We start from the raw sequence: 20,141 nt of genomic DNA, 5'->3' as shown, positions 1-20,141 counted from the left end.
GAAGACGCACCGAAGCAATCAATGAAGAGTCGCAGTAAGAGTGGCCGTTCAATGCTCTTCCTCCCAGTCGAATCTGCAAGACGGCTATCATGGCTACATGAGAGGGAATCCACTGCTGCCGTCGAGCTCAGACTGCGAGACAGTGTGAAAAACGGTTGAGCAACTAGCGAGACCGGCAAGGACAAGGTCAGGGAAAAGATCAATGACAGTCACGAGCCATCATGACATACATACCGTTGTGGTTGTGTGTAACATTTCTCTCCTGTTATCCCTCCTCCTCCTCCTTCCTCCAGTTTCCATAGCTGTTTGCAGGCACCCGACCTGGCTCTCCAGCGCCATGGCCACCGCCTGAAGACTGTGCGTGCCTTGCCCCGCAAGCAGCCTCGGCCATAATGTTAGGTGATGCAACCCGCCAGCAACAATGCCCCCCGGTACTGGCCGGGCAGCGGCCAAGCTCGCCAGAGCCCACTGCTCCCGCGTAAAGTTGTACCGCATCAAGTGCAGCAGAAACTCCGCGCCTCTGCGCGTGCCGTGATCTGTGCACGTAGGTAAGATGGCAATCCCATCCAGGTCGAGGTTCGCGCTGACCTTCTTCCCCCATGTACTCGCATTGCCCATCGTTCGGTAACCATACCACGGGTCGCCAACACTACCGTGTAAGCCATCCGTACCACGCGCTGTGTCCGACCAAACGGCACTGCGGTCCTCAGGGAAAGAGGACAGCTCTAAACCTCGTAAGACAATATGCCGCTTTGCGCACCAGCGTGCCAATTGTCCACTCACGAAGTGGGACTCCCCAGCAATATCCTCAATCACGTTTCGCCCGGACGAATCGCGCGCCAAGTCGGCGTTGGTGCTTTTGGGTCCACGTGGGGTGATCGTTGGGAAGAATGCCTACCAATGGCGAGCCGATCCTGTCGCGGCCCGTGCCGTTCCACGCCTAGCAGTCGTGGCGACTCCGCCCCAGGGAGACCCTGCGCTCTTTGCGGTAAGAGCTGCGTCGCGAGGCGGGGTGCAAGATCAGGAGGACGCGCCAAACTGGAACGGAACCGATTGGTGGAGCGGGGGTCTCTGTGTGCACAGGAGCGCAACGAAGAATGTTGTGTAGGGAGGATAACCACAAGCCAGTGGCTCTCGCGAGCATGGGACTCTTCATTGTTGTGCGGTCAGCATCGTGCCAGTCCCTCTGCAACGAGGCTCCCGATCAGGCCTTGGTCTTTGTCCCAATTTCTAGCCAATTTCTAGCCCGCTTCTTCCGCAATCACGTCTCTGGCTTTGGTCTCGATCGGACTAAGACCCTCGGGAACGAAAGAGCTTTTCTGGAACCATATGAAGTGTGCACACACCCCGAACGGTCATAGGATCGCTGGGCTCTTGTCGAAGACAAGATCAGTGGGAGGATCGTTTAGGAGACCTTCTGGATTCGTGCGTGCAGGCACTCCGGTGCGCGTGCGCCTGTAAACAGTGACTGTCAGGCCTGAGTCGATGCGCCTAATGGAGGAGCTGCACGGCTGAGCTGATACAGCCGCCACGCACGTGGCGCCGAACGTGTGGTGTCTTGCACTGTCTGGCAGATCGATGGCAGGGCGATAGACGACAGGGGTTTGCAACTAGAGCCTAAGTACATCTCCTGGAGCACTTTCTTTCCGCCCTCGGGCGAGACTTGCACCCTGCCTGGCAATTAGCCGTGCGTTCCCACTCCTTCCCGGTAATGGTATGACGGCTCTGCACTCCGGCACTCTGCTGCGCACGCCGGCCCGCTGGAGATAGCGCAGAAGCGAAGAGCATGTCCGGGACTTTCTGTCCTCAAGCGCGCTTCACCCCGGCATGATGGAGTACCATGTCAAGGAGTGTTACTGCGAAACAAATTCTGCACAGCTTCTGCATTGAAATAGCTGTGCCGAACGAGAATGCGATAATCTCGCGCAGCCCACTGAGAAATGCCTTGGCCGCTGGGCGATTTGCGCTGAGTCAGCGGCTAGCAAGACCAGGCCGAACGATCCAGTACGAACTGCTCAGTCTGCTCTACAAGGAAGCATGCGACAGAAGATCGTTGAAGTGCAGACAATCCGACTTGTTATTTGCAGCCGAGCCGACATTAACCCCGCTAGGTGCAGCTTGCTACTGCCCCCCCCCCACCAGAATTTAGATCGACAGCCTGCTCGTCCTGCCCGACGGAAACCCATTTCAGTCGCTGCACACTTCCGCAGGTATCACCCAACCACGACACAATGAGTGAGGTCAAACCGCTGCCGCCGCTCCTACGCATGCCTGCAGATCTTTTCTGGGAGATAGTCTCATTTCTTGGCTGTCGTGAGCTCTACAATGTGGCGCAGTCGTGCCAGCAACTGCGCGATTACGGGGAAGAAGCCAGTAAGAGACTCTACGGCAGCATGGTCAAGCATCGGACGTTAGACTCCTCCTATTTATTCCTTTACTATGAGGAGCAGACAGTGTTATGTCGCGGACCTGGCGGCATCGCGACGTCGATCGACCAGATTACCATCGACGTGTATACCAGCCATTATTCCAAAGACAAGATCCCCAATCGCGACCCGGACTGGTTTTTGATATCTTTACGGCGGTATCCCCACCAAGACAAGGATGAATGGAGAGAAGCTGTGGCTGTAGCACTGCTGCGGAAGGGAAGATTTGACGAAGCCAAACCCCACATCAAACAGGTAAATCCCGACTTCCTCCGCCGCATCATTGTAGCCGCAGCCAACTTTCGTGCACACGACTGCTTCAACGCTGCTATGGACCGCCTTGGTTGGAGGCCGTCCGAACAAGTCATGGACGAACTCTGCTACAGCATCATCGACCACACAAACGAGGATTTTCTGGAACTCGTTGTCGAAAGGCTCAAATCAGCACACGATTTCCTCCTGCTGTACGCTCATCAATTAAAGAAGCCGCGGATGGTAGGACAGATACTGCGTCATATGAGAAGCGACCAGAAAATACCCCGATTGGTGGCAGACAAGTTGCTTAAGCAGACAGACTGTGTAGCCTTCCATGACCACATTAGGAGACAACGTCAACATGATAGCTGCGAGATGCGATTAGAGCCGTCTAATCTGAGCGATATGGTGCAAGGGATTGTCCGAGCCCAGAAGCTTGACGACAGTAACTCCAGTCGTCTTGCCGACTTCATGGCAACACAGAGCCTCAACATCAACCAGGGTGAATCGTTTTCCTATGCCCGCTGGCTTGAAGCTAGCCACGAGTACCTTGGTGATGAGCCCGACTTGCAGTCAATGGTCGGTCTGGCGATCGCTTTCGAATACCTCATCAGTTCAGATGAGCCAGCGCTCGATGGCATATCTTCGCCACAAATGAATTTCGCGTGGCCCCTGATCAGAAAGGCTCTCAGCAGCGAGCTATGCAACCCCGAATTCCGTAGAAGACCGAGCGGTGACTTGCTTGTCGACCTCTCTCGGCAGACGAATTCCAATACTGATTCGGATATTTTGTACGGCCTACAAGTAGTACCATCTAGAGGCTCACGGGAACAGACTGCCCCTGTTCTTTGCCGACACAAGGTATTTACACCGAACTGGAGCCTGAGCGTGGAGTCGAACGTAAACGAACAATTGCTCCTGCCGAAAGATTTCATATCCTCGGATCATAGTGTCAATGTTGATGGTACGTTTCGGGGGTGGCTTTCCACTGCGCCGATTTTTCTCCGCGCCCCAGATCAGCGTTAACCTCGGCAGTATCCCAGCAGGCACTATGTCCGAGAACCAGTTCAATTATACACTGACCTTTTCCGCCCTCCCTCCGCTCAATGTCGCCGCGCCTGACTTGGAAGTTGGCGACAGAGGTGACGCCGTCAGCCGGCCGGCAGCCAGCATCGCGCAACAAGTGGCCAAGGTCATCGATGCTGCGTTGGTCAAAGAACAGATCGTGCATGACGCAGGGCAATAGCCGAGGCTGAAGCGAGAGAATTGACTAATGTCTTACCCGCATGTTTTACCAACTATTTAGGCTCGTATTCTAGAAAAACGTTCAGTAAATGGAATTAACCCCGCTATTCATGTTGCGTCTCAGCACGAGGTAGCTTCTTTGCATTCCACCCTCGAGCCCCGTGCCTGCTAGACTGGGCAAATGTGATCTGATAACACACCGGTCTCCGAGGGAATGTATGTGAGTTCGGCCAGGCATGCCAGCTGCATTATAGTGCCCCGAGGGCTCTGAGCTCCGTATACACAAGTTGTAATGCACCGTTATTCTTGAATATCCACATACCAGAAAGCGCACCATTCTACGTGGACAAGAGCATCTAAAGCATGTTGTAAGTTTACCAAGCTTCTACACAGATGCACGACCAAGGAATACACCCTAGCATATAACCGGAGCCCTATCAATACCGGAATCGAGTTTCCTGGCTCGTGTTTAAAGATAACGATAACAGAGTGGGAATTGCTAACCAGAGAACTATCGCCACAGTGGAACGCGGTTGACCTCAGGCCAGCGACCTCCGGCCCAAGCCGGTTCAAACCTATCGCACACACTCCTAGAGTTATGAGCCTCGTTCTATGATGCGTGTATTGCGAAGAGAGAAGATGCAAGTGTCTACACGTCGAGTTCGACAGCATAGACCCATACCTGTGCGAAATTGTTGTACATCGCTAGCGGTATCCCTACTCCTATTCCAATTATCTCTACCCTTATCGCGTTTGTGGAGTGCATCATAGGCCTTTGAAGTTATCATCAATCACAAGACCACGCTCTAATGTAAGAGGTTCAGACCCTCATCTATGCTTGTAATCTATGTTGTCAGTATTCTATGATCGATGACCTTCAGGCAGAATGCTTTTGTCGAGATGGTCCTCCGTGATGTTGATATTGATAGCCGAGCGAATGAAATCGAGGAGTGGATCGACCCCCATGGGGCCTCCAGCACTGATTAGCGCCGTAGGGGCCTTGCAGTTCTGCTCGAGTAGGCCTTTTTGAAAACAGATCCGGTGCACAACCTCCAGCATCCAGTAGCCACAGCTCCAGTCGTCATCTTGCTTCCCAATTTTGCAGAGTGCCCATGACTTTATTTCGCCCAAACCGGTCGTGTCCCAGACAGGCATGAAGTGCGCAGCCCACTCGACCGCAAACTTTTCGCTATTACTTCGAGGAACCGTGTCAATTATGAAAAGACCCTTCCCGCTCAGGTGAATCAGGAAAAGAACCCAGTGATGTCCAGCGTTCCAGGGGAGGAGTATACACTTAGGCTTTTCCTGCTGGACCTGCGCCAGAAATTTGTGGTCGAATAGCTGTAAGGGCTCCCCTTCAATGGCTGGAATGACGGCCTCATCTGGGGCCATAATGCACTTCTTTGGAACAGTCTCGAGAAGAAGCTGCAGACACGTGAAGATCTCGCTCTCACAGAGCCACCCGTCTCTGCCTCTGAGATGGCTCTTTCTGAGAATCTCCACCAGCCGGGGTCCGTGCTGTTTCTGGAAATTGGTAAATGAGGCTTCGTCCAACCTGTTTGTAAAATAAGCGTGAGCCTCCTGATTTGTCTTCCGGTAAAGGGATTCGAAGTAGCAAAGGTTTTCCGTGACTATTGTGACAGGCTTGCTGCTCCTTGATTTGTAGGGAAGCACCTCATAGGGCAATCCGTGGAAAATATCGTCTATAAGAGTACCGAGCACATCTTCTTGGGCTGTCGGGATGACCGAGTGACGTTTCGGCTTGAAGCGGCTGTCTTCAAGGACTGAATCGAGCCACTTTTGGCCCGGGGTCATATTTCTCTGCCGGAACGTCTTTTGCCTGATCCACATTCGTCTCTGCTGTCCGAGCTCAGATTTCGATGGCGCCATATGGCAATAAATTCGCAGTATGGAGTCGGAGAAGTCGATGCTTTTGTACCTTGTAAGGGCTGCTCGACCGAAATCTGTCGTAATGACATAACGACGCTGTCAGACCAGCAGCGAAACGGCAAGCAGGACAGCCCACAAGGAGCCTTCATTGTACTTATTATCTCATACACCAGAGAAATTGGCTGCTGGCAATGATCTCGGCTCGTCATCATGACTGCAGTTGTGATTACTACTGCGCCGTCACCTTTCGAGGAAGCAAGAGAGGAGTAGTCGCCGAGCTAGTTACGATGGGCGGAGCGGATCGCTGTTTCTGGTGCTTCCAATGCTATTAGACGTACCAGAGTATCTATACGTGCTGGTTTTAAGGCTCTTTTTTCTTTCGACATTGCCTACGATGGTGGCGATCCGCGACATTGCCTGTCTAAATCTATCCTCGTGATCCGTACGTTTTACAGATAATCCTATCTAGCTTTCAGCAGGCATAACTGATAAACACCTCTCGTGGTATGTATATACTACGGATTTTCGGCGAATTTTCTTCATTTGCCGGTGAGAGGCTTCCGGCTTCCCAATTCCAATATCTTCCTGGTGATCTTCTTCGGAGAACTTTAGGTTACCGAGTAACCTCTCGCTTACATATAACCCCTTATAGACATCGGCTCCTGCATGCCAGTAGTAATGCATTCCACTCCGGACCCCGGTCGCCTCCGCCACTTCTGCAGTCTGTTATACCTTGTCTTAGCCCCTTCTCATTTATGCCTTGCAGTTCAGCTCAGCCAAGGCAGATTGCCCTTTGCCAAAACCAGGATGCTAAGTTATTTTCAGTCTTACATAGATATTCTCCTCTCCTTCCCTCTTTGCCTTCTCCCTTCAGTAGTCTTCCACCGCCGCCTACGTTATTCACCAACCATTTGGCCTCGGTCATAACACGAAGCGACTCTAGTTGTCTGTCCGTCCTACCTTGCTCTCTTGCAAAAGTCGCTATCCGGCCGCTGGCCCTCCACTGAATCGCAATCCATCGCCAAACGACCGTTTCCCAAGAATATTCTGATGGAACCTGAAATTTGGCAGATAGGGCTTCTGCCAATCGGCTGCCGCAGCTTCGCGTCTGCAACCTCCACACAATCGAGCGATGACACAACGTCAATGTCTCTATGGCCAGTTGACGCGTATCATCAGTCCGTGATGCATATTGATTCTTTCCCAACACCCGGCTATCTCCAGGACCTCTCAAACAAAAGCGTTACAAGCGGTAGCAGTGGAAGTCTAGCGGAACCATCGAAGCTGATGCAAGATGGGCACGGCCATTCTCAGAGCCGCCAGGTCTCCAATGGCAGTGTACAGGGGCACGAGGGACAGTGGGGTCCTGAATACCAGCACTACTACCGCCAGGGTTTGGGGATCAAACTGGGTCGTTGTAGTCCGAGGCAGGACAAGTGGAATGGATGCTGTGGAAGCATGCTGGGATCGAGCTGGACGCCATAGCCAGCAGGAGGAACTCATTCGCTGGCGTTACCAACAAGCAGGTTTCATCTCAGGGAAAGAAACAAGCTCGTCGTTAGACATTCATGAAAAGCATGTTGACCATTGAAAGTAGGGTAACAAAGGTAGCCGTACCATGAGACGCGATAGCCAATGTATCAGAGGTACCCTTGATGGCAATACACCTGAAAGTGATGAGGGGAATGTATTGGGGATGTCGCTGTGTATGGTAGGGTGAACGCCCTTTCGTGCACGACATCAACTGCCACAATGAACAGCAAATAGTACCAGAAGACTCTGAGGATTCCATGCTAGTATTCGCGCAAGCTCTACTGGCTGTCACAGTTGAGCCCGTAGAAGCTGGTTCTTTCTTCGGTCTGGTAAGTCGCAGATATGAGCTGACTTACCAACCCCGAGCCGCGTCAGTCCGGACCAGTGAACGCTCCTCAGGTTATCTGCCATGCCTCCCAGATCCTTGCTCGAACGACAAATCACCGCTGTGGACGACAACAAGCCTGCCTCCTCGCATGTAACTATAAAAGCTAACTTATATCTAAACTCATAGGCCAAGTGCTCTATTCTTGGGGAAAAGCCAAATAACTCGTTTCACAATCAGGTTAGACGCGAAACCTTCGCTAACACCCCACCACTCCTACAAATTAACGGCCAGCTAACATCCTCATCAGAGGAAATGCTGCAAAGCCGAAAGAGCCGCTAAGAAACTGCTGCAAGGCCTTGAGAACACAATCGTAGGCGATCACTGCCAAAAGCCCGAGAACGCAATTACTCAACAAGAAATACAGGACGTCAGACGCTCGGAACTGGGGCAACTCCCCAGAATTGACCGGCGCCCAGCGCAACTACACCAAGCCCAGTAGTATGGACAGACTGTCCAGGTATAAAACCTCGAGTTCGAGGGCGCGCTGGCGCTGCTGTGCGTGGGATGGACGGATGGGTGACTGGTTGCACGAACGATGACATGTCGTGGCCCACGGCGAACGACAATGACGAGACCCGCAGCCATTCCCTTGGGGTGGCTAGTGGACTGCTCTGAACTTCTCGTTACTAACAATGCTTCTTGCTGGTCATAAAAAGACAATAGATAAGGCCACTTCACTTAAACCAATTAGCCAGCACTTCGCCTTTCCATAAGGCGGCGCAGTTCTGGTCGATGGCGGTGCGGCAAGGCGGTGCGGCAAGGCGGGAGCCATGCACAACGCAGCCTTGCGGTGTGCCGGTGGTTGTGCCTAGATATGCCGTGCCGGTCAGGCATGAAGGAGGTCGTTGGATCAGAAAGCTGCTGCAGCGCGTGCACGGGGCTCTGGAGACCTTCTGTCAACCCCCTGAACAGGTTCCACTCAGCCCCATGCCCAATGCCGCTCCCGCCCGTCTTGGCTTCCCAACGAGCGGAGAGATGGAGTCAAAGTCGCTCCAGAGGTCACTCAGTTGCAAGGGCTGCCTCGCCAGGTCTCTGATTCCGGCAGAACCATGCCTCATGACTTCATTTCGAGGTTTGGTCTGTCAGCCGATCGAATAACGACACGCGTTCACTGTCATTCTAGATCATTCGGAATGCAAACCAACAAGGCTCTGGAAGAATCTATTGCCCGGATTGAAGGATGCCCGATGAAGCAGGCCATTCTCCAGGCAGCGGAAGTCGAACCTCCGTGATCTCATCAACCAGGGCCAGACAGATAACAAACGATTTGCGAAGGCTCTTGCGAAGCTTGGCTTCACAGTCAACGCAGGGACGGAGTCGGCATCACTCTCAGAGAAGATCACTAGGCTGCAAATACCGCTTGGCGAAGTCTCCAAATCCGACACAGTCTTTCTTGGTGATTTCCATTTTGAGGCTGCGTGTGTCAGAAGATTGAACACCGGCAGATGGTTCAATCAAGATCTGGTTCTCTTGGCGATGCACCTCGTGGACAAGTTATCCAATGTCCGCGTCGGTTTCTCGATTCCAATTCAAGGAAGTGGAGGCAAAACCTTGGCCAAACCGCCGCCAAGCAGGTGCAACAATGGACTAGGAGGGGCAAGATTGCATCGGCTTCTTCCCTCTCTTCTTGAACGACAACCACTTCACTCTTCTCGAGATAGACGCGAAACAAAGCAAGATCTTCCACTACGACTCCATGAACCGCGCAAACGAAGACGTCAAGGTAAGGCTGCGCGACGAGATCGAGTCGGACGCTGGACTGACGATCTGGACAGAATGCCTGTCGAGCACAGTTCAGAGATTACATGTTCCACGCACATGTGAGTGAGCCACGCTCGAACTTTCCTATTAGGCCCGTCACTGACTTGCAATACGTAGACTGGCTTTATCCAGAACGATGGTTCCAGCTGCGGCCCTCTGGTAGTTGAAACCGCCCGCCTGAGGATGCTTGGAATGCCAGTCCCATCACAAAAACAAGGTCCAGGTGCTGAGGAGATGAGAGTCACAATCTGTGAGACTATCACTAAGGCACTGCATAGCAATACCTTCAAGCCAGTGAAGTCATCAAAAAGAAAAGCCGAGGCCAATCCGACAGAGACGCCGAAGAAGAAGTCCTTGGAGGGGAATACGAACAAACGGAAAGCCGAGGCCGAACCGACAGAGGCGGCGAAGAGGACGTCCTTGGAACTGAGGATGAGGAGTTGAACAGACCTGTCTAAGTACATGATGTATATATAGCAACTTAATCATGACCACACGTTTGCAACATGCTTCGTCTTCCGCAGCGACCATTGGGACTGTCCCCGCATTTCCTTCCACCCGCACACTTAGAAACAAATAAAGAAGAAGAGGACTCCACCGATAATAACCGAGGCTGTAGACCAGACCACGCTAGCCATGTAAGCGCCCTCCGAAATAACAGGAAGATCTAAAGTCGGGAACGGGGGAGCAGTGACAGAGGCGCTAGGCACAGCTGTGTTGCTCGGAGGGTTCCTCTACTTCACTGTCTTGGGTTTTTCTACTTTATCATTCTTGGAGTCGCAGCCGTTTCAGATTTGCCGGACAGAGACTGGTGAGGGTGGCCGGCAGGTTATTGTTGTTCTTGCTCGGCCACGGCGAGGATTCACGCTGAAAGCATCTGCCAAGACCAGACAAGAATACCGTGCTCTCGTGGACAGCCCATATGGCACTACCATATCGCTTGGCCGGTACGGTACGGTCCTGCTCTTCGCGACTGACGTTGGCATCGCCGGTCAGCTCACGTACGTTCGAGAACTACTACGTCTGTACCGACAATGCATGGCCAAGAGTCGACGGATCGCGCTCTACTGGGAATTGGAAGCAGAGGGTATGCTCCGCGATGCTTTCACTACGAATGACGCTGTCGCCTCCGAAAGAACACAGGTTCTGGGTAAGGGAATTCATGGACGAGATGCTTGCTCTTGACACATATTATGTGAGTTCCAGACACAGATGCTCTCAAGCGGTCATTACTTATATTGTCCAGATTCTTGACATTGGACTCTTCATCAGAGGAGACTATCTGTCTAAACAAACGTCTCGAGGGACAGTACAGCGCCTGGGTTCGCATCACTCTTTGCTACACTAGCATGGGCCCCGAAAGCATTATTCAGACAGAGCTCTCAATACGCAAAGGGAGGACTCTCGTCTCTCGTATGCTCACACTCCTCTTTATTTCGAATTCCCTTGCTAATGCCATCTTTGTCCAGTATGCACAAATCCCCCGAGCCGTTTTGAGAGGGAACGTTTGGGCCGGCGACGTCGACGTGAAAATGTTGGACTTCCAGCCGTGGTCATCTTAACACACGTGTGTGTGTGTGTGTGTGTGTGTGTGTGTGTGTGTGTGTGTGTTGGGTTGTTGGGGGGGTTGGGGGGGGGGGGGGGGGGGGGGGCACGAAGCATGAAATGATTCCTGATGCCTTGAGTCAGCTCTACATTATTTTAGATCTCATATGCAATGAGTTCGAGCAGATCTTGGAAAGTAAGGCAGTCAGTAGCGCAGCCTGCCAATCCAAATTATTGTTCTCTCATTGACCGATCAATGTCATTCTGTTCTTTTGGTACGTGGTGATAGCCATGTGTAACCTCTCTGCAATGTATTTGAGCTCGGCACATAAGTCATCGCCAAGCTGTGTTTTGGCTACTTTGTAGGCCAACTCGTTTCGAAGGCTTCCAACTTCTCGCGTCCTCATCTCGACAAGCTCTTTGAGTGAAGGCGTCGGTGCCTTCTTCATCGCTTGAAGATGCTCTCTGATTGCCTCAAGTGCAACTGTAGTGCCATTTTTTCCCAATGCGACGGTCGAGTTGGCATGGTTTCGGTGAGTTATCCGTGACTGCTCAATAAAGAAGGGGAAGATCGGAGGAGACGGGTAAGATGCATAAGCCAATGGCTGTTTCCCAGACGACCTGGCCTTCCGACGATGAGCCTGGTGAACTTAAATGGACGTTTCTCACAGGCAAGATTCTAATTATAGCTCTACGGATGAAAATGGATGAGCCTTTACCGAACCCCATTCGGAAAGCGAGCTTCCGTTCAAAGCCTACCACAACCACGTTTGTGCTGCCATCACAGAGTCGGCCACGGTCACGATGTGGCCTGCCCGTTTCTGCTCGAACGCCTTCTGGTGTGCAATGCGCTCCCCATATGCTATTGGCCCGAACCTGCCCGTTTCTGCTCGAACGCCTTCTGGTGTGCAATGCGCTCCCCATATGCTATTGGCCCGAACCGGCCTGTTTCAAGCCATTTACGTCTTGTGTACGGTTGTGTCCAGCGCGCTTCTATAAAGGAGAGGCTTTCAGGATGCTAGAGGAGATTTCTGGGCTCTGTATCGTTGTCGCTTATTTTCCAGCCCTAACGCCAACATGTCTTTCTTCAGTGGTGATGATGACCGCAGTGTTGTGGTACGGTCAAAACCAGAGTTCGACACAGAACCTACGAAACCTCAGCCTTACTACTGCAGATCTTCAGCATTCCTTTCAGTTAAGCTTCGAGATGGACCACAATCAATCATTCCCCCGTAGCGACAACTTAGATCCCCTACACACATCCTGCAGCGGTCCCGTGTCTGTGGACACGAGGCAGACTTCCTCCAGTCCCTATGGAGCCATCTGACCTCAGTGTAGATACTTACCGTAGTGGGATGGACCCGCCCATGCCGGCAGTGGTTCCACAAGGCTGCAGCAGTCTGCCCAGCGCTCTGGACATCGAGACCCCTCCTCCGCGCAACTTCAAGTGCAGGTTCATTATTTGTTCCAGAAGCTTTCAAAAGAACATCAACGCAATAGACATGAGAAAACGTCAGTCAACTCCAAAAGCTGTTCCGCTATGAGGCGGTAGTGGGACTGACACAGGTACTCCCAGCGTCCACGAGAAAAGGCGAGACTTTCAGTGCGATTATTGCCAAAGGCGTTTCTCTCGAAACGACAATTTATGGGGGCATATTAGTCGAACCCATAGCGAGGCTGAACGCTCAGACGAGGGTCCTGGTCGTTGTTCACCTTTGGGGTCTGCTTCACATCGTCGCGGACCCTCTCCACCTCGAAGGAGTGCCGAAGAGACGGTGGAGAGTGATATGCGCCGAATCGCAGGCCTGGCTTGTGGCATGGTATTTCATGGTGAAGCGACGCAAGACCCATGGAATTCGTCGCACACAAGATTCTCTTGTAATCCCAGAAGGTGAGTGGATGTTCTCTGACCGTTCCGTCACCTATCGGCGCGCTGCGTAGAACATCCACCCTTCAGCGAGCTGGGATGCGAAGGACTAAGGGGCGACGCCTTCGGGGCTCGGGAGGCTCATGCGCAGAAACAATGCTTACGGGAGAACTTGTGGTAAGTTGTTGCAACTGGGAGCGCCGCCCCACGAACAGTTGGCCTGTCGCGAAACCTTGTGACTTCCTCATGCGAGCTCGGTACTGCCAAGAGCATTTCAGCACCTGGATGAAAGGCAATCATGGCACTGGTGGAGGCAACTGGGTCCCAGACAGCAGAGCGGCGCCTCAGAGCCTGGGTTGTGGAAATGCTTATTGTAGGCGCCGAGAACATGTTTCAGTTGCCACTTTTGCAACTGCCTCTCATCCACGAGAACGTGCTAGTAGAGTCAAGCTGAAGGGGCAGGCCAACACTTGCGTCCCTCTGCCACCGAGTCACCAACTTCCTGGGAAGTTCTCACCCCACGCTCCTCGATTTCCCCACGCCTTCTTGGCATCCTTGCTCACCCACTTGAAGTTGAGATCAGCACCCCGCATAAGATCATCGAAGTCATGCTGGGAGACCTAAAGGTAAATGGCTTAAATCCGCCCACTTTTGTACCTGCGTCAGAGTACCGCCTGCGGTGCAGCACGATGTGTACACCTTCAGATCGACCTCAGGTTGCAGTGGACATAATGGTGGTCTATGGCTGTCCGGATAGCGCACACTAGTGCACCAACCCCGCTTTGACGCCCAGCCACCAGCGCTCTCCCCCTCTCCCCCCCGTCTCCCCTTCTCCCCGGTCATGAAAGACGCGAAGCCTGCTGTGGACCCACTTTGGTGTCGCGTCCAGCAGGACCTTGACACCGACCTCTCCGACAACTCTGACCCCGGGATCACACCAGAGGAGCTACGGGCTGATGCTGAGAAGGCCAATGCCCGGCGCCCCCTCCGACCACGACGCGCCCCTTCGTACCAACGCAACATCGCTTTGGGCCAACGGCGATGGGCGAAGTTCTGCGATTTCATGAGATACCCGGATTGGCGGGAGAAGGTCAAGACATTGACCTACGACAGTCGCGGCGATGTTGAAGCCTTCATCAGGTATTGCAAGGAGCGGCGAGGGGCAAAGATCACCAGCAAGTCCACGCTTGAGAGATATCTCATCCAACTCTGGGCTGTCCACAAGAAGTACACCAATCTCACCATCGACTCTCGACTCCCGACCCACATGCTCGAGTACATTGCCCACGTCACGCGACGCAAGCACCACCTGAGAACCGAGCCCAAAGTCAAGAACCACATCGGCCCCGATGCACACATCTGCCTCTCCCATTTTCGCTGGGTGCGGGACTGGAAGAACGTCTTCAAGATCGGGTTGGACCGACTTGACGATGCGACGCTTCGACACTTCCAGATGTTCACGGGTGCTCGCCCACACGAATTCGCCCATGCAAGGATTGGGAACAACGACGCTATCAAAAAAGAATACAACGATGAGCTGGATGCCTTCACCGACACTGAAGAGGGCAACTCTGTGCCGCCTCAGTGGTCTTGTTGGGTGTGCGGCAAGAACGACGACAGGATCTCTGCGGCGAAGAAGGTGTTGTGCTGGGAGGATATCAAGCTGTGGATCATCCGAGACCCCTTTAACAACAACAGCAGAGATCGACTCGTCATGACGGTTCTTTTCCGGTTCCACGAGGGACACGAGGGGGAGCAGCGGCCGACCACGTTCATTTTCATCGAAGAAGACCTGCCCCTTCTTTGCCCCGTCTCCCATCTCCTCGCCAAGGCCTTGGCAGAAGGGGTGGTCGCCCACGACGGGTATTCACGGGCCGAGCCCTTCTTCCGCACCAAGCTCTCGGTGCCCGGTGTACAGATCAGGTAGAAGCAAGAATTCATGCATACCCCGGTCTTTCGACGGACCATCAAGTGCCTGGAAGGCTATGCGAAGAGCGACCAGCCTTTGCGCAAAGACCAGCTCGATAACAATACAAGGAATCTCGGTCGAGCTGCTGGTCTCCTTGACAACCTCACTAACTATGACTACTGGCGAGGAAACCTCGAGGCCATTGACTGTAAGGCCCTACAGCCCCGCTTGTCTGTCCCTGCTTCTGACAGCTCAGAGTAAATTGCCGCTCAACGGTACGGAGGCAAGTCGCGCGCCACAAGGATGACGGCACCTTCCAGGACTTCTACAACAACTCCAGGACCAACGTGGTGACCCAAGACGTATTCCTTGGTCGCGGCACCAGATGTCCCTACCTCGCCATCTTCAACGAGCTTGGGCTCCAGATCGATGAAGAGGCACCGACAGCCGTCACGGACGAGATGATGCGGTTTATTGGCCCGGGCACCAAGGTCTCTCGCCTGGACGAAAAGGTGGCCACGTTGCGGACATCTCTTGAGCAGAAGTACGGCCGAGCAAGCCTGGCGATTGGTCAAGACAAAACGGAGTACGAAGGCTTGCTGCAGCAGCGGAGGACTGCCGCTCAGAAGCACAAGAGGAAGGTGGTTGTCAGCTGCCGGCGCCGCTGGTTCGAGCAAAAAAATGACGAGGAGCTCGACAGGCAACTACTCAGCCAACCTCAGCCCGCGCACGTCCTACCTGCAGTCACCTTCAAACTGCCGGAACGGAGACGTGTTTCCGCGCTTCTAGGCGACTTGGACACGGACATGCCCGAAGACGAGTTAGTCCAGCGGAAGATCGACGCCATCGACGCTTGGGTGGCTTTGGCTTGGAAGGTCGAGGTCAAAGAATCGAAGCCAGAGCCGGTTGACCACAACCAGTTGCCAAATGCGCCTCAACCCCCTAAACAGAAACCGACGCACGCATCTCTCATTAGAGACGTAGCTCCGGCTGTGCCTGCCCTGCAGGTTGACAAGCTTCCACTCACCCCGCTCTCAACCAATCTTGCTCTCAGACCGCCTTGCAGCCCTTCTGCACCGTCATTAGCCCCAGCACCCATCAAGCTCCCTCCCCAAAGCCCTCGGATTATTATCAAGCAGTCCAGCCCGATTTCACAGCGTCCAAAGGGCCGAAAGCAGCCTGACCCTTGCATCTTCTGCGGGCGGTCTTTCACTCGGACAACCACAATGTGGAAACATGTCGAAGGCCACCTGAGCATGCACGCAGGTCGTCCAGTCCCTTGCCCTTTCCCAAAGTGCAAAGAAGGGACATTGGAATTACGCGATACGATTGCCTTTCGTGCCCATATATACCACGACCATGGGGTGCCACTCAAGCCTGTCATTATACTCAAGACCGCTGAAAGGTTGAAGACTCCAATGCCCTCCCAAGGATTATTCTCAAATGTAGCTCATACCCAATACGAGCAATTGGCAATGGCCACGCCGCTTGAAGAACCCGGACGACTATAACTAGTTTGATGATCAATAAACATCTCAACCACTTTATGATGCCCCATTCTGGAAGCCAGGAACAATGCGGTTCTGCCGAGACTATCCGTCTTGACGGGTTGGACACTGCCGAGGCTCCCTCCTCTCCTATCAACATCCCACGGACATCGCGTCAGTACTCTCCTCGTGATCGCTCAAGACGGCAAGATACGCTGTTGCGTCTGCAAACTCCGAACCGTCATTCTCTTCGGGACTCCGGCTCCAACACGTCATCAAGCCATCGGCGGAGGAAGCGAGCAACAACACACCGCTACGACACAGAGTCTCCCTCGGAAGACTCGGGCAGCAGCGACAGCAAGTACACTCCCACGCCAGTCGACATTGAGGGTGACGAGAGCGCCGTGCTTCAAGACAACGCACCTGCACCAAAACGTCGCCGCACGACATATAAGGAGATGGGAGGTGCTCGACATAGCGTTGCGCAAGCAGATCGACGACACCGGCCCACCCCACGAGCACGCAGTCATCTTAGCACCCTCTCCGCCTGCAAAGTCCACGCGCCGTCCTCATCAGGTTCCACCATTGAGCCAGACTCGACGGACGGAGAACCATCGCCGCCTTCCAAGAATGGCCTCTCGACAACGTCGTTTTGCGGCGGGTGACGGAGGGAAGCGAAACCACGTTCCAGTTGCAATTCTCTTGGAGCGTGGACCGTCGGCGGGCTAAGCAGACGCCGACGCGGCAAGCGCGAAGACGTGTCGGCCGAACAAGCAACCCGACGAAGCGAGTGTAGAAATCGGGAACCCTTTACGCCAGGCGAAGAACCGGTATCTCATTCGCCTTAGAACGACAACTGGCCTGTCATGGAACGAGATACACAGCCAATTTCGGAGCGGTTTCCCGGGCGTTCTGTGGAGAGCCCTCCAAGTCCATTATAGCATGAAGCTCAAAGGAAGAGAGTTTTCTGTGGTGTAAGATTAAGTCTATTTTCACCATCTCCCATCTGTACTCAGCAAGATGGAAAGGATTCCATGCCAGGGCACTCAGACGAACACCAATGGTTTAGTTTATTCAGGTTGTCACGCTTATATGTATTATATTTAATCAAACTGTGTTTCTCTGTCGCAAAGGATGACATCCTACGCCTTAAGCTCAGTATATACATTACACAGCCGATCCATGTACTGCACAGCCCGTTTCCGTCCTTTCAACGCCCTAGCGTCTCTATCACGAAGCTCTCTCGAAATCTTCAAGTATTTTTGTGAAGTTGGTTCACGGCCAGCATCGAAGTCCTAGCTCTCCAGAAGCCCTTGTACCACGGAAACGCCACCAAAGAATCCAAGCAGCACAGAGGCAAGCTGGGCTTCGTCCCACCAGCCAAACCGGTCGACAAGTATGGTTTCGGTATCAAGCAGTCTGCTGTGTACAAAGTGGACGGCAATCTGTGATTTGCTTTCCACTCGGTTAGCCAGGAAGGAACTCCTACTTGTGCGCAATGCCCACACCCGAACCCGCCCATGCCCACAAGGGCCATTCGCCTGGCAGGCCCTGTGTATTGTTCTCTGATCCGTGCCGAGATTGCAGGCCGATCAACGAAATCGGGGTCGCGGGGGAACGGCACGGTAAATGGGGCTTGCGGGCGACTGATGAATTATCCGGTGCTCGGAGGGAGATGTCGTCGATTTTGTTGGTGATGCTGAGAAGAAAGATGGAACAAATTAGTAGGTCATCCCGATGGCGTGTTTGGATGTCTGTCGTCTGGTCAATCTGCCAACCGAGCAAGATGGTTTGTTCGCAGCGCTTCAGGCTTCTGAGGTGGGGAGCATCGTCACAGGTGCACAATGTGTGGACTGAGGTCAGGAGATCACAGACAAGACTGACATTGAAAGTTGACGAAAGCAGGATGGGGACCCAGTAACCGTATCTAAGATACCCGCCAAACTCACCCAGAGGCCGTTCGGAGGAAGGCATCATAAGCCGACTCAGAAGACCGAAGGGGTAGCGCATGAGAAGGATCCAAACACCCAATACCTCTGTCGAAGCACTCCGCGCACAAGCAGAAGGCCCCACCTAAACAAATTCTGCAAGAATAGCCACAGCTCTCCGGGATGCTCAGCGTGCAAGCGTCGCACCAAGCAGATTGATAAATAAATGGAGCAGAGATGGTCTCCGGAGGAGCAGCGTTGCCATGGATAGGGCTGCTGGTACGTTCGGCTTGCTGCACCAAGAGTTGAAGAACCCGGGAGTTGCCAGTACGTCGCGCCCACCATATCAATGTGCGGCCGAAGCCATCTTGATCCTCTATAGCCGTACCGGCAGCGGGGAGCAAAAGCTCTGCGACCTCAGCGTGGCCATTCCTCACTGCGGCGAACAATGATGTTGAGCCGCGCCAATCCTTGGCCTCCGGGGGGGTCCGACCATCCGCAAGCAAGACTCTAACTACGTTATGGTGCCCCATTCTGGAAGCCAAGAACAATGCGGTTCTGCCGAGACGATCCGTCCTCGTGGGTTGGACACCAGCGTTTCCCAGGAGTATATTGACCACGGCCTCGCGTCCGTACGCGGCGGCCCCCGATAGGGGTGTCAGGCCATTCTTGTCTTTTGAGTCGACATCGACCTTGCCCGTGTCAAGGAGCATCTTAACCACGACCTCGTGTCCGCCCGCGGCGGCCCCCGATAGAGGTGTCCGGCCATACTCGTCTCTCGCATCGACGTCAACCTTGCCCGTGTCGAGGAGTATCTTGGCCACTCCCTTATGTCCGTTCGCGGCGGCCCCCGATAGAGGTGTCCGGCCATACTCGTCTCTCGCATCGACGTCAACCTTGCCCGTGTCGAGGAGTATCTTGGCCACTCCCTTATGTCCGTTCGCGGCGGCCCCCGATAGAGGTGTCCGGCCATCATCGGTTTTCGCGTCGACATCGACCTTTCCCGTGTCAAGGAGCATCTTGACCACGACCTCGTGTCCGCCCGCGGCGGCCCCCGATAGAGGTGTCCGGCCATACTCGTCTCTCGCATCGACGTCGACCTTGCCCGTGTCAAGGAATATCTTGGCCACTCCCTTATGTCCGTTCGCGGCGGCCCAAGATAGAGGTGTCCGGCCATCATCGGCTTTCGCGTCGACATCGACCTTGCCCGTGTCAAGGAGCATCTTAACCACGACCTCGTGTCCGCCCGCGGCGGCCCCCGATAGAGGTGTCCGGCCATACTCGTCTCTCGCATCGACGTCAACCTTGCCCGTGTCGAGGAGTATCTTGGCCACTCCCTTATGTCCGTTCGCGGCGGCCCCCGATAGAGGTGTCCGGCCATACTCGTCTCTCGCATCGACGTCAACCTTGCCCGTGTCGAGGAGTATCTTGGCCACTCCCTTATGTCCGTTCGCGGCGGCCCAAGATAGAGGTGTCCGGCCATCATCGGCTTTCGCGTCGACATCGACCTTGCCCGTGTCAAGGAGCATCTTAACCACGACCTCGTGTCCGCCCGCGGCGGCCCCCGATAGAGGTGTCCGGCCATACTCGTCTCTCGCATCGACGTCAACCTTGCCCGTGTCGAGGAGTATCTTGGCCACTCCCTTATGTCCGTTCGCGGCGGCCCTCGATAGAGGTGTCCGGCCATTCTTGTCTTTCGAGTCAACATCGACCTTTCCCGTGTCAAGGAGCATCTTGACCACGACCTCGTGTCCGTACGCGGCGGCCCCCGATAGAGGTGTCTGGCCATCATCGTCTTTCGAGTCGACATCAACCTTGCCCGTGTCAAGGAGCATCTTGACCACGACCTCGCGTCCGCCCGCGGCGGCCCCCCATAGAGGTGTCAGGCCGTATTCTGTGTCTCTCGC

The 20,141-nt window shown here is 54.0% G+C and overlaps 9 protein-coding genes across 9 annotated transcripts; 7 read left to right on the top strand and 2 right to left on the bottom strand.

Annotated features, from left to right (window-relative positions):
• Positions 1-2,217: 2,217 nt before the first annotated feature.
• On the top strand, positions 2,218-4,000 carry B0I36DRAFT_388915 (uncharacterized protein; the record flags this gene model as incomplete). The annotated part of the gene is made up of 4 exons (XM_046161280.1): positions 2,218-2,890; positions 3,137-3,645; positions 3,728-3,887; positions 3,988-4,000. Exons 1-4 carry the CDS (start codon positions 2,232-2,234, stop codon positions 3,998-4,000), a joined length of 1,341 nt encoding a protein of 446 aa, XP_046005881.1. The 5' UTR covers positions 2,218-2,231.
• A 787-nt stretch (positions 4,001-4,787) lies between these two features.
• On the bottom strand, positions 4,788-5,914 carry B0I36DRAFT_388914 (uncharacterized protein; the record flags this gene model as incomplete). Its single annotated transcript, XM_046161279.1, has 1 exon — positions 4,788-5,914. The coding sequence occupies exon 1, from the start codon at positions 5,814-5,816 to the stop codon at positions 4,788-4,790; it is 1,029 nt and encodes a 342-aa protein (XP_046005880.1). The 5' UTR covers positions 5,817-5,914.
• A 1,479-nt stretch (positions 5,915-7,393) lies between these two features.
• B0I36DRAFT_355075 (uncharacterized protein) lies at positions 7,394-9,956 on the top strand (the record flags this gene model as incomplete). Its single annotated transcript, XM_046157395.1, has 9 exons — positions 7,394-7,414; positions 7,532-7,678; positions 7,864-7,914; positions 8,052-8,194; positions 9,084-9,311; positions 9,412-9,460; positions 9,513-9,557; positions 9,616-9,657; positions 9,777-9,956. 9 exons carry the CDS (start codon positions 7,394-7,396, stop codon positions 9,954-9,956), a joined length of 906 nt encoding a protein of 301 aa, XP_046005879.1.
• Positions 9,957-10,529: 573 nt separating this feature from the next.
• On the top strand, positions 10,530-11,078 carry B0I36DRAFT_337139 (uncharacterized protein; the record flags this gene model as incomplete). Its single annotated transcript, XM_046155645.1, is given in 5 exon segments — positions 10,530-10,584; positions 10,634-10,693; positions 10,824-10,922; positions 10,938-10,943; positions 10,973-11,078. Coding segments are annotated over 5 exon segments (301 nt in total), but the record flags the coding sequence as incomplete, so codon positions are not given.
• A 1,459-nt stretch (positions 11,079-12,537) lies between these two features.
• B0I36DRAFT_44121 (uncharacterized protein) lies at positions 12,538-13,622 on the top strand. Its single transcript, XM_046162895.1, has 2 exons — positions 12,538-12,555; positions 12,620-13,622. Exon 2 carries the CDS (start codon positions 13,010-13,012, stop codon positions 13,532-13,534), a length of 525 nt encoding a protein of 174 aa, XP_046005877.1. The 5' UTR covers positions 12,538-12,555; positions 12,620-13,009; the 3' UTR covers positions 13,535-13,622.
• Positions 13,623-13,973: 351 nt separating this feature from the next.
• Positions 13,974-15,729, top strand: B0I36DRAFT_377843 (uncharacterized protein; the record flags this gene model as incomplete). Its single annotated transcript, XM_046160604.1, is given in 4 exon segments — positions 13,974-14,822; positions 14,838-15,027; positions 15,078-15,486; positions 15,609-15,729. The coding sequence occupies 4 exon segments, from the start codon at positions 13,974-13,976 to the stop codon at positions 15,727-15,729; spliced, it is 1,569 nt and encodes a 522-aa protein (XP_046005876.1).
• A 2,663-nt stretch (positions 15,730-18,392) lies between these two features.
• On the bottom strand, positions 18,393-18,854 carry B0I36DRAFT_219750 (ankyrin repeat-containing domain protein; the record flags this gene model as incomplete). Its single annotated transcript, XM_046149018.1, has 1 exon — positions 18,393-18,854. A coding segment is annotated over one exon (462 nt), but the record flags the coding sequence as incomplete, so codon positions are not given.
• A 472-nt stretch (positions 18,855-19,326) lies between these two features.
• Positions 19,327-19,782, top strand: B0I36DRAFT_222469 (uncharacterized protein; the record flags this gene model as incomplete). Its single annotated transcript, XM_046149034.1, has 1 exon — positions 19,327-19,782. A coding segment is annotated over one exon (456 nt), but the record flags the coding sequence as incomplete, so codon positions are not given.
• A 111-nt stretch (positions 19,783-19,893) lies between these two features.
• On the top strand, positions 19,894-20,130 carry B0I36DRAFT_203774 (uncharacterized protein; the record flags this gene model as incomplete). Its single annotated transcript, XM_046148804.1, has 1 exon — positions 19,894-20,130. A coding segment is annotated over one exon (237 nt), but the record flags the coding sequence as incomplete, so codon positions are not given.
• Positions 20,131-20,141: the final 11 nt, after the last annotated feature.

This window comes from Microdochium trichocladiopsis (genome assembly GCF_020744255.1).
Source record: "Microdochium trichocladiopsis strain MPI-CAGE-CH-0230 chromosome Unknown B0I36scaffold_12, whole genome shotgun sequence".
NCBI lineage: Eukaryota > Fungi > Ascomycota > Sordariomycetes > Xylariales > Microdochiaceae > Microdochium > Microdochium trichocladiopsis.
Note: the sequence above shows the minus strand (reverse complement) of the source record. Positions and strands in the feature narration are given on the sequence as shown.